This window comes from Fukomys damarensis, unplaced genomic scaffold, assembly GCF_012274545.1.
Source record: "Fukomys damarensis isolate Sample0158 unplaced genomic scaffold, DMR_v1.0_HiC HiC_scaffold_6, whole genome shotgun sequence".
Classification (NCBI taxonomy): Eukaryota; Metazoa; Chordata; class Mammalia; order Rodentia; family Bathyergidae; genus Fukomys; species Fukomys damarensis.
Window position 1 is genome coordinate 13,941,392 of NW_022900918.1, and position 13,144 is coordinate 13,954,535.

The 13,144-nt window shown below is 39.5% G+C and overlaps 1 protein-coding gene across 1 annotated transcript; it reads left to right on the forward strand.

Moving 5' to 3' along the window:
* The first annotated feature begins 420 nt into the window (after positions 1 to 420).
* Acod1 (aconitate decarboxylase 1) lies at positions 421 to 12,145 on the forward strand. Its single transcript, XM_010622363.3, has 5 exons — positions 421 to 465; positions 6,797 to 6,958; positions 7,882 to 7,971; positions 9,181 to 9,386; positions 10,419 to 12,145. Exons 1-5 carry the CDS (start codon positions 454 to 456, stop codon positions 11,362 to 11,364), a joined length of 1,416 nt encoding a protein of 471 aa, XP_010620665.1. The 5' UTR covers positions 421 to 453; the 3' UTR covers positions 11,365 to 12,145.
* Positions 12,146 to 13,144: the final 999 nt, after the last annotated feature.

The window sequence follows — 13,144 nt, forward strand, 5'->3', positions numbered from 1 at the left end:
AAAAAAAAAAAAAAAAAAAAGAAAGAAAAAAGAAAAAATCTTTCCATATATCCAGGCTTATTACCTTAGGGTAAATTCTTAAGAAGTAGAATATTTCTTTTAAAGTGTGAATATTTTTATAATATTGACACATGGCATCTAAACACCAGAACCAAACCTAACTTTATCATAAATGTGCCTTTCTGACGCCCTTGAACAGTTCATATGACAATGACAATGACTACTGCGTTTCCGGGCCTCATTTAATTCTTCATTTGCTGGTGATTGCAAGAACCTACTTTAGAGGAAGTTGAAGTGAGGTTAGTTGGGAAGTATTTAAATTCTAGTAATTCCTGAGTTAGAACAAAGTGAAAGAGAAAGTGCATGGGCAGAGCAAAGGATATAAAGGCAGTGGCCTGCTGAAGAGTCATTCCTGCAATTGACTTCTGAGCCAAAGTTCCTCTTTAGAACAACATGATGCTCAAGGTATTGTGACATTTTAAGTGGCTTAAATTGCTTTTCTAGCTTAATTCTTTCCCAATCTCTTCAGTTGCCTTCTCCTTTTAAGAGCTGTCTGCTGTGTTTCAAAAATGGCATTTTAACTTTTCTCGTAGCCTCTGGGCTACCTAATCAAGTGCATCTTCATTCCCATCAGTGTTTTACAAATCAAAGACATGATTCTGTTGCATCATATTAGGAAGAAAATGAATCATGGTGAGTAAATTGAACTTTATAAGTATCCTTTATGACATTGCTAAATTATATTTCTAACTATCTGTTTGCTGTCACCATCTCTTGTAGTCCCCCAATAAGATTTTTGAGGCAGAAAGCACCATGTATTGGTTTGGCCTTCTAGAGAGCTTAGCACAATTAAGTTCACAAGAATTTGTGAAATTTACTTATTAAATGACTTCATATTGTGTCTTCATTTATACACTATTCAAATTACAGTATTTTACTACAAGGAGAGGCAATTGTGATGAGAAAGTCATAGAGATCTTTTAAACATAGAGGAGTGGACAGCTGTATGTTTATTTCCCTCATGATCCTGCCTTCCAGGGCCAGGGATAGAAGGGCCATTTGTTCTTAGGATCAAGTGTAGGGATGGCATTTAGGACTTGTCAGGGAATCCCATGGGCTCCCCCTGCATAGATCACCAGCAGTACGGCTGTGTGTAGGTGGACGCCCAATGACCTGCCGAGTTCCATGTTGACATCCCCCACCTACTCCCCGGGCATATACTGGTCCCTTCAAGGCACTGTCATGTCAGACCTAGCACTGAAAGGATAACTCATTAGCCACTAAATATTCTCAACTACGGAAATGACTGGCGTGGGAAGACAGGTGAAAAGGAAGTTGTCTGAGAACCAAGGATCCAACTAGTTCTTGAAGCCTTAAATTTTACTTGGCAAATCATCAAGCTGGTTCTTTTTCTAACTTCCCTCTCTCCCTCCCTCCCTCCCTCCCTCTGATATTTTTCCAAATATATGAAAGTCAGTGTTACTTTTATTTTCTGTCCCAACCAAAAAATGTCCTGTCGGCACCATTTCTATCTCTCAGCTGTCTTCTCTTCGCCTCTCTCCTATTGCAAGCTACCTTCACTTTCTATCAAAATCTGAGACATAAGAAGTTAGCCCTCCTTTTGTAAATGGTGGGCATTCCCTGACTTGATAAATCCAGAGACTCTAAGAATGGTGATCAGGGTAAAAGACTCTTAGCAGGGCCCTGGTTCCATCCATAGCTCCCCTGATGCTGAACTCAGCACGAGGGCTCTCATAATCCAGCAACCACTCACCCTACAGTTAACGTTTGTAAGTGAGGGATCTTGTGCTCTCATAGACAAAGGAAGTTGCTCATTGATGTGACCATTAGAGCAGGGAAGGAAAATTACTTAACATTTTACTCAGAGGTACTAAATGATAGGCATAGAGTGAAACACTCATTCAGATTGGATGGTTTTACCCTTGCATCATTCTGTCCCAAGTCTGTTCTCTGGAGCAGTAGGTATTTATCTCTGTCTATGTTCTCTCCCACCTCTAAGTATGCCTCTCCTCCCACGGAAGATTTGATGGACATAGAATGGACCACCTGAGGCCCAGAACTATATTTTCACTTGTAATCTGAGGCTTACAAAGATTATCACTTTGGTGTAGAGAATGATGCAAAAGAGCACCAACAATGTCTAAGAATGGTCAGTTCAGGGGCTGGTGTAAAGGATGAATTGCACACTGTTGAAGCAGAGGCAATGAATTATGAAGGCAGCTGCTCTACAGTAATGCTGGAAATGTTTTAAATTTCCTAGAGACAATATTTTAGGGACATTGAAAATAATCCCCTTCCCCAAGAACCTAAAGTAGGTGTATGGTTTGGGCCTATTCATATTATTGGACAGTGCTTAGTAGCACTAAAGAAGTAGCACTGAAGAAAGATGCTAAATCAGAAGAGAAAGAGGGTGGAAAACTTGTAAGGATATCTGGAAAGCATTCTGCCCCTGGAAACTGTAACAAGCTTAAACAGAAAAAAATAAAATTTGCTGCTAATAAAGATAACATTGATGATGATGATGATAATGATGATGATGATAAGCAAACTGAAGAAAAACTCTAGTTTAAAAAAAATATAGAATAAAAAGACTCAAGATCCTCCAGGCCAAGATCAAAAGGTTAAGAATTCTTCCAAAAACAAAACAAGAAGAAAACTTCTAAAATAACAAAAAGATCTCATTCTGTTGGAAATGTTAAAACAGAAGACAAATTTATCAGCGCTATGGTTTATGTCAAGATGTCTCCTGAAAGCCTCATGCAATCATAGGTGGGGCTTCAGTGATATGACTGGGTTATGGGGCACTGTGCTCACTGGTGGATCAGTCCACTGATGAGTTTATAGCCAAATGTACTGTTAGGAGGTGGGGCTGGATCTGAAGAGGTGGTCACTTCAGGCGTGGCCTGGAAGCATATACCCCCTTCTCCAGCTCCTCCCTTGGAGTTCTGCTTCCTGGCCACCAAGAAATTCACAGCTTTCCTCTGCCAGACCCTTCCACCATGACTTCCGGCCTTAAAGCCAGGCAACTCTTGACAAAAAATGTGAGTCAAAGGAAATTTCTCCTCGTTTAAGTTGTAGGTAACTGTTAGGTATTGTGTCTCAGTGGCAAGAAAGTGACTAAGATTTCGGTACAAGAGAAGTAGGATCATTGCTATGACACTACTTACCCATGTGGTTCAGGAGCCCCTCAAAGTCATTCTTTGTAGGAATTTGGGAAGGTTTGGAAATGCCAGTCAGAGAGGCAGCCCTAGGATGCTGTAAGCCAAGCTTGGCGGGAGAGTCTGGTCATAGCTCAGTAGACCAGAATGCTTATAAGAAAGCAGACAGTAAAGACAATGCTCAGGGAACTTCAATGGGGAGCCAGAACTCCATTGGCAATTAGATTCCAGGCCAGGTGTTTATGTTCTGGCAGAAATATTGTCTATATTTTGCTCATGACCTGAGACTTTTCAGGAAACTGAGATTAAGGGCTGCAAATTAATTAATCTGGTGGAGGAAATTTCTAGGCAATCCAACATTCAAGCTGTAGGATGGTACTGTTGGGAGTTTATAGCTTGCTCCACAATGAGAATCAAGACTGATTTTTTAAAGTTTTGAGTTTCACCAGAAAAGAAGATCCTATGAAGTTGGAACAGAGGAGACCTTGGTTGATGAAAAATTATTATATTTTATATTTTGACAATACATATGATGCCATGAAGGCATGAGGGGTAGAAGGAAATTAGCTTCCTGGAACTTCATTCACGGTACTCAGACACCCGTGCACTCAAAGGCCTCTGCACCTGTGTTTCAAGGGAGCCCAGCTACTTTTCCAGCTGGTAGCAGATCTTGGCATCATTCACATGATGCTGGTTTTATAAGCATACAGAATGCAAGAGTTATGGGTGTAATGGAGGCTTCCACTCCAATTTCAGAAGAAAGGCTGGGAAGCTGGACAGTGTACCTCTGGGAGAGCAGCGCATGAAGCTATGAGACTGAAATGAACGTGCAGGAGGGGAAGCCAGGAAAGTGGAACATTCCTGATGAAAGCTGCAGGGAGTGAGCAAAACCAGTCCAAGAGAGAAGCCATGAGGACTACAAGCCCTGGCGCATTGTAGCATTTGTAGGGGTGGGGCTGTAGAAGCCCTTTGGAGTTCACATCTCGCCCCAACTTGCCCAGCATGCCGGGCATAGAGTTACAAAGATTAGTGTTTTTCCAGCTGGGTTTCAGTCTTGCTTTGGTCCCATTGGCTTATAGCCCCCTATTTCTTCCTTTTGAAATGTGAATGTTTCACTGTGCCATTGTATGTCAGCAATGTATAACTTTCTTTTTTATTTTTCCAGGGGTTCACAGCTAAGAGTTTCTCACAAGTCTCAGAGGAGACTTTGGACTTGGACTTTTCAACAATGTAGAAACTGTTAGGATTTTGGCCACCCTTTGAGATGGACTAAATGCATTTTGCATAGAGATGCACATGAGCCCTTTGGGAGCCAGGGGTGGAATGTTACGGTTTATATCCAGATGTCCCCACGCCATGTAACCACAAGTGAGGCTTTTGGGAGGTGATGAATCATGGACACTACACTTATTGGTGGATTAGTCCACTGCTGAATTTATGACTAAATGTGCTGTTAGGATGTGGGGTTGGGTCAGAAGAGGCCGTTACTCCAGGCATGGCCTGGAAGGGTGTATTTCCTCTTCCAGCTTCTTTCTTGGAGCTCTGCTTCCTGGCTCCCATGAGATGAACAGCTTTCCCCTGTCAGACCCTTCCACTATGCTAGCTATGGACTAAAAATGTGAGCCAAAAATAAGTATTTCCTCCTTTAGGTTGTGAGTGTCTGCTGGGTATTGTGTTTCAGCAACAAGAGAGTAAAAAAGATAACCAGTTATGTGAAGAATTCCTTCCAGATAGGCCATTTAAATTTTTTTTACAGCAGAGAAAATCTCTTTAAGAAAATAGTTGAAATGTTTTGTTGTAGTTTCCCCTTTCTGTAACATTTGATATCTGACAGTCCTTTTTATAATGCAAAGTGTTTGATCAGTGTTGTCCAGGTTGCCAAAGTGTATTTTCAGATGATTATTTAGTTTTTGAAGGTAGACTCCCTCCTCTTGGCTTTGTTTTAAGTATGTATGGAATGCTATAATAAGATATAGTAGGACTGGTGGTCAGACATAGAGATGATGGAAAGACCGAAATATATATGTGAGATAACTCAATATTTTAATACTGTAAAAAGATAGAATATTTTAAACCATACACAATAGATTTTCTCTTTGAAGACAAGCAGGAAACAAATGTATATGAACTGAAAAAGTTGCTACTTCTTATGAAATTCAAATCACCCCATCCCGCATTGTTTTGTTTGTGGGTAGAAGCAGAATGATTTTTCCCACTAGGATGATCGCAGTGCACTTTATACTCAAGTTCACTATGCTCACATCAGTATTGCCTATTCCTCCTCTTATGTTTCCTCTCTTGACAAGTGGCACTGGCATGTGCCCATCCAGAACATGGTACCCAACTCAAACACATTCTCTAAGCAATTGCTAAAGAGAGCTTTCCAAACATAATTCTGAAACCCCATGACTCCCCAGATTCCCCACTGACATCACTGTTTTTAGCATCATATAACATTCATCGTTCAGTTCTAGGCTGCGAATCTATTCTTCTCACCCTTGTTCCCTGCTCGAAGCTCTGCAGCTGATGTTCCAAATTCATTCTACACCCACACCAGTCCAAGCCTTGGCCTGTGCTGTTGGTTGCACCCTTAGCTTCCACCCTCATCCCTTCACTTCCACCTGACTCATTCTTGTGTTTTCATAGCCAGATTAGGCAGCAAAGTCTCCAGGGAGGCCCCAGCAACAAGAGAGAGCAGCAACTATGCAATTTCAAACTTTCCACTAAACATTTTTAAAAGTAAGATGAAACTGATTAAATTAATATTTTATTTAGCAGATATGTCCTAAATATTTTCATTAAAATGGTGATATATCAATATATTGAATATTGATTCAACATGTGACCTATATTTTTAAAATATTGAGACACTTTATATTTTTCTCCAAGTGTTCAAAATTCAATATTTGTTTTACTCCCATGACACATCTCAATTTGGAGTAACTACATTTTAGTCAGCCAGTAACCACATTGCAGAGTTATACCATATTGAACATAACACCACTAAAATACCTAAGAATCACCCTGGGGCTGTGTAGCTCAGTAATAGAGCCCTTGCCAGTCATGCACAAATCCCTTTGTTCCATCCCCAGCACTGAAAAAATAAAAATCACCTAGGAATCTGAATGAAAAAAAGACTCTTGTACCAGACTTCTGTCCTTCTACTTCTGAAGACACTCTGATTCTGGTGGTATAGAGTGCGGTCTTTTTCAAAAGGAATTCCAGGGTGGTTTGGTTGTTCATGCTCCCAGACTGCACCTTAGGAAATGTGAACTTATAGAGAAATGCCCTGATTTTGGAGTTTAAGCTACAGGTGTCCCTCTTTCCTCCTCCTCTTACTTTCTGTACTTCCCTCCAAATGACCCATCACACTCTGTTATCACCTACTGTCTTGCCTGCGTCCTCACATCAGTGAAAGACAGAATCTAGCTATTGTGCATTTCCACATCTCTGAGCCTCACAAACTGGTGCTCAGTACACACCATTTTTTAGAAATACTAAATCTGATCAATTAGATTCCCTCTAGTGGAGTAAGACTCTCTCAAATTCTCTTATGGAAAAGAAGTGTGGGAAGACAACATGGAGAGTGACACCATTCTAACCTTTTCTCTTTGAAGTCTGTCACAGAAAGCTTTGCCAACGTCATCCACGGCTTGAAAGTGGGACACCTAACAGACTGTGTCATTCAGAGGAGCAAGAGGATGATTCTGGATACGCTGGGTGTTGGGTTCCTGGGAACCAGCACAGAAGTGTTTCACAAAGTCAGCCAATATAGTAAAGTAAGCTCAACATTTACTTCAAAGATAAAAGCAACGTGCTTACTCTGGGCTAGCCCCAGAAGTACGTGTTTGTGTTCTGGTTACTCTATACTTAGTTATATAACTAGCACTTGGTTTGCACACCCCTGTTCTATGCAGTTTTATGATTCTCTCAGCTTCATTATTGATTTTAAAAATTCATCCATATCCTTACTGTCACTATATTAAAGCCACTTACTAATAAAATACCACAGCTTATTATTATTAGGGCTAAAAGCACATTTTAACCCAAGCATTGGAAGCAAAAACATGTGCCACAGACTATTTGTTAATGCAAAGACTTTAAAGATTCTCTGCAGCTGAGGATGATAGCATACACCTATAATCCCATCACTCTGTGGCTAAGGCAGGAGGATTAAAAGCCCAGGCTAGGCAACTTAACAACTTAATAAGACTCTGTCCCAAAATTAAAAATAAAAAATGAAATAACTCAGTATGAAGTCTGGGCCCAATTTCCAGTACCACAAAAAATAGAAATGAAAAGATTACCTGAATAAAAGTCTAGTGGAGGTTTTGAGCATAGAAGGGCATGACATGGGAAATGTAGCATCCACTCTCCACAGAATACACCTGGTTTAGGCAACAAGTCCTCCATTCCCTGGTATTTATGCCAAGAAAATAGTAGGGTATCCAAATTACCTGGAGGGTAATAGGGTATTCAAATTACCTGGAGCACTCTAGGGACTGAGTGACATCATCTTCTCTTCCTACCATGGGTAAGGTTGTATATTCTTCTATAAGGTAGAATTTTAATGACTAAGGCTTCTAAGGGCTCAAAGAAGAACTAGTAATATGATGTCTCCAAAGGTAAAGAACACTCTTGAAATGTTCACTCTGTATGTCATGCTCACTCTGCATCACTGATCGATATTCTTCCCTTCTAGATCTACGGTTCCAATATGTCCAGCACTGTTTGGGGTCAGCCAGATTTCAGGCTTCCACCCTCATATGCTGCTTTTGTTAATGGTGTGGCTGTAAGTTTACATGTCTTTTCAACTAGTAGATTGTCATAATAATTTCAGAGCTAGGAAACACCTTAGAATTGCATAATTTCCTTGTTTTAGAGATAAGATCATTAAAGTTCAGAGATGATGTAGCCCATCCTCTCTTCTATTGTAATAATTTCAGTTTTCATTACTTTCCTGTTTTTACAATAAATTTGTGTTTTCAAACAAGACATGAAATAGAAGAGGTGAAAGGATTTAGATGAAAGCACCTCCAGGATATTCCAACTCCAAATCTTGAATGTATATAGCAAAAAAATATAAAGCCTAGTATCCAGACACAATTTCTTCTCACTTTTTTCTTTTGTGCTTTACAAATTTCTGTCCAGTACTGTTCTTTTCATTTCTTCATCAGCTACTTACTGGCAAAGAAACAATGGCTACATGGCATCTGTATTTTTTGAGTGAAAAATCAGCACTTCTGACAGATTTTTATATTTTTTCTCTGCATAAGAAGTCTAAAAGATGTGATTTTCACATATACATGTAGGGATTTCGGATATTTTTTATGGTTTATGGGGATAGCATCTCAGACTTTTGAAAGTCAAATGCAGTGTTGCATCTATCAAGCAGTATGAAACACACTAGCTGTATCAAAATTATATTTTAATGAATTTCTAGTTATTACTATGTCATGTATAAAAATGGCTGGGATGAAGAGAAGTAAAACATTACAGCAGAAAACCGTGATTTTTAAAATGTAATTAATAGATAATCTAGGTTCTAGAGTTCTTATGCTGTTCTTAAGAATTCTGAGGAAATTTAAAATTATTTTCTAGTAAAGAGATACAAAAAATATATGTTTTTATGTAATAAATTACATTAAACATTTAACGTGATGTGTTTAAAGAGTGAGGGAAGAAGGAAAGAGCAGCTTTGTGCTTAAGGGGTAGTATAGATCTCCTAAAGGCTTCTAGCCGCCTGCTGAAGACCCAAGATCGTCGGGCTGCTGTCCAAGGTCCTGCCCTCTTCGAGGCAGAGGAACAGCAAGTCCCAGTGCCCAACCATGGGATTGAGAATCACCGCTTCTTCTTGGGTTTTAATTTCAGAAAATTAGATTTTTTAAAAATTCACCAGAAAACAGGTTATTACTAAACTAAATCCTTACTGGTCCAAAAGTCAACGCATTCCAAGAAACGATGGGCTTTTTGTTGTTGTTGTTCATATCTATTTATACAGATTCACTCAATGGATTTTGATGACACGTGGCACCCCGCTACCCACCCATCTGGGGCTGTCCTTCCTGCCCTCACAGCTTTATCAGAAGCCCCGCCTCAGTGTGCAAAGTTTTCTGGCCTTGACCTGCTGCTGGCTTTCAATGTTGGTATTGAAATACAAGGCCGATTAATGCACTTCTCCAAGGAAGCCAGTGACATTCCAAAGAGGTATGGAGAGAACTCACCCAGAGGAGAAGCTGCCACATTCCCCTTCATCTGGCTATCTACATAGAGGTTTCTGGTTTAGAGGCTGCTCAGCTGAAGATAATAACATTGGTGCTGGGAGAGGAGTCAGTTCCCCTCACATACCAAACCCAATGTCCATATACAAAAGTGTGGCTTCATAAGCAGTAATAAAAATTTCCTTTGGGTTGTGAGATCCAATGAAGCAGCTAGGAACATGAAATAATTGGAGTCTCTCATCCTAAGGTTGCTCATATCACTCTAATCCATGAGTAATATAAGTATTCCGATACCATCCTCAGAGCAGAATCTTCTCTGATGTTCACTGGGATCCTTCAGATTAATGAGGACTTTCAGAAGGTCCTAACTCTGATTGTAAACCCCACAGATCAAAACTAGCTAAATCACATGGTTTAATCTAATATTTTTTTGCCACTTGATCCACTCTTCTAGAAGATGAATACATTAGAATGCAGAGTAATAAACTTTCAGTTTCCATTAGGAATCAAAAATTTTGCTTTTCTGACAATAACTATACCATTTATAAAGAAGTTGTTATATTTTTTCATTTTTTCCTATTTTTTCTTTTCCCTTATGGAAATAAAGTGTTTATAAATGGGGAGGGGAGGAGGGGGTGAAGGGAGGGCAGGGACAAGGGGAAAAAAGGAGAAACAAGACCCGTCATGTAAAGGTACAAGATCCCAATAATGAATGTAACTGTACTGTATACCTAAAATGTACCAATAAACTCAATGAAGCAAAAAAGAACTTGCTATAAAGCATAATATGTTAACATGTGATTTCAAAATTCGAAAACCCTGTGAGTACATATTATTATCATCATTTTATGTAGGAAAAAAATGCAGAGAACTTGAATTAGATTCTCAAAGTCACACAGCTAATAAGTGAAAGAGCTGAAATTTGAATGGAAGCTGTATGACACCATTATTATTACTAAGCAATACTACTTCCTAGTGGTTATGTTTTGTAAATCTCCAATTCTGTTTTGCTTTTCAGATTCCATCCTCCCTCAGTGGTAGGAACTTTGGGTAGTGCTGCTGCTGCATCCAAGTTATTAGGGCTCAGCTTGGCAAAGTGCCAAGAGGCCCTGGCTATTGCTACTTCTTTTGCTGGAGCACCCATGGCAAATGCTGCCACTGAGGCCAAGCCCCTTCATATTGGCAATGCTGCCAGGCATGGAATAGAAGCTGCTTTTCTGGCAATGCTAGGTCTCCAAGGAAACAAGCACATCTTGGACATGACAAAAGGATTTGGTGCCTTCTATGCCAACTATTCCCCAAAAGTCCTTCCAAGCCTGGATTCCTACAGTTGGCTGTTGGATGAACAGGATGTAGCCTTCAAGTGTTTCCCTGCACATTTGGCTACCCACTGGGTGGCAGAGGCTGCTGCAACTGTGAGACAGCACCTTGTGCTTTCAGATGGAGTCCTGCTTCCTGCCGATCACATTGAGAAAATTGTACTCAGGGTTCCAGATGTTCAATATGTAAACAGACCCTTCCCAGGCTCAGAGCATGAAGCCCGTCATTCCTTCCAGTATGTGGCCTGCACTATGCTGCTTGATGGGGATGTTGCTGTCCCATCATTCCACAAAGACCATATCAGTAGGCCACAGGTGACAGAGTTACTCAGGAAGATAAAGCTCGAGCATCCTTCTGACAACATGCCAAATTTCGACACAATGTACTGTGAGATCTGTGTCACCCTTAAGGATGGAGCTACACTCACTGAGCGCTGCAGTACCTTCTATGGTCATTGGAGGAATCCACTGAACAAGGAGGACCTACAGAAAAAGTTCAGGGCTAATGCCACTGCGGTTCTGCCCCGTAACACATTAGAAAGTCTTATAAAGATAGTAGAAAAGCTGGAGGATATAGAAGACTGTAGTGTGTTGACCACACTTTTGAAAGGCTCAGAGGAGACTTCAAAACTATCCAGAATGTAATCATTCCATTGCACACTCTCTCCCCAGGCCCACCAACATCTAACCCACTTTGCTTTTGAAGAGATTCAATAATCTGCTTTATAAAACAAGGGTCTGCTGCTTGGTCTTCCCAGGAATAAATGAAGAAATGAGGAAAGGGTTCAGAAATAGCACTGTATATATTAGGAAGGAGTCTTATCCTGTAATTTTTGAAGTACTGTTCAAATTACCTTAAGATGATATTGAAGAAACAAAAAGTGATTCTTTATGAACATTCCCATGGGTAAAGTATAAATCAACTTCAATTTGCTTGGACAGTCATCATTTCAGAAGAATTATTTATGAACTCAAGAGGAAGATAAACCTGTATGCTGTTTGCTGATGGTGGAGTGGGGCTCTGATCTGTTGTGCACAAGAGTTATTAGATGAAAGGTTGTTCTCCAGCACTCCACAGTGCAAAGGGTGCTTGTATGGGATCTCCTAGGGAGCTTCTAGGCGATCTAGTAGCTGCTTCCTTCATATGGCTCTGAGCTTCTTACCGAGTGTTCTTATGGTTAAATTTCTCTATTTGCAGAGTAAAAAAAAAAAAAGCAGTCTGAAGAGAAAAGCAGTTTGCCTCTACAATCCATGGTCTTAACCTTCACATGATATCATCTTTTAGTACAAAAGAGTTTTTGAGAAAAATGTTACCAATGACAAGTCAGAGATGCAATAAAGGAAGAAAAAGAAGGAAAAGATATGTTAATTATTTAAAGTAATAAAAATGTCACATGCTGTTTAGAATGCAAAATTTGCAATCATAGTGTGTTCTAAATTTCTGATGTTGTTGAAGAAAAGAGTAAAGCCCCTAACTCAAAACATGGATCTGGAAGAAGGTGTGTTGAAATTTCTAGGGTAACCATTTAAGAAGTGCAGAAGCATGTATCAATTCCAGGAAACAGAAGGAAAAAATTAGAATTAGAAAAAAAATAATACAAGGGGAAAAAAGTAAGGAGAAAGAAACAGAAAACACCACATACATTGTAGAAATCCAAGTACATTTATAGTTACAAAGTAAATAAAGGTACCAAATGCCTAAGTAAGAACAAGATTTTCTAAACATATTTTAAATGCTTAACAACTTTACTGTTGTTTATGTATCATTAATTCACTCATCTTAAATGTACAAAGCAATTTTTGCATATTTACAGAATTAGCAAACATTATTATAGCCTAGCTTTGTAATACTTCCACTGCTTCAAAAATTCCCTAAGACCTACTTGAAATCAATCCCCACTCCCACCTCCAGCCCTTCAGAAACAATGATCTTTTTATCAATAATTTGTCACTTTTTGGACATTTCTTACCAATGGAATATGTAACAAATTAGGCAGTCATATATGCCTGACTCCTTTTACTTTCCGTAATGACCTTGAGATTCTTCCATATATGTGTCAGTACCTTATTCTTTTCACTGCTGGATAGGATTCCATTGTGCAGATGGGTCCGTCACATTTTGTTGGCCCGTCACTAGCTAATAGGGAGTTGGACTGTTTCCAGTTTGAACTCTGAACACTCCAGTCTTTGTGTGTGGACTACGTTCCCATTTTCCTTGGGTAGACACCTAGGGCTGGGAATTCTGGGTCTTTGGTAGATATATATTTAACTTTACAAAACAAATACTTCCCAATATAAAAGGAGGTCATTAGAAAAGCCCAAACTATTTGTAAATAAAGAAACATTTTCCTAAATAACTCTTGGTCACAGAAGAAGCTATAGTGATAATTGTAAGATGTTTAGAGTTAACCAATGACATATATAT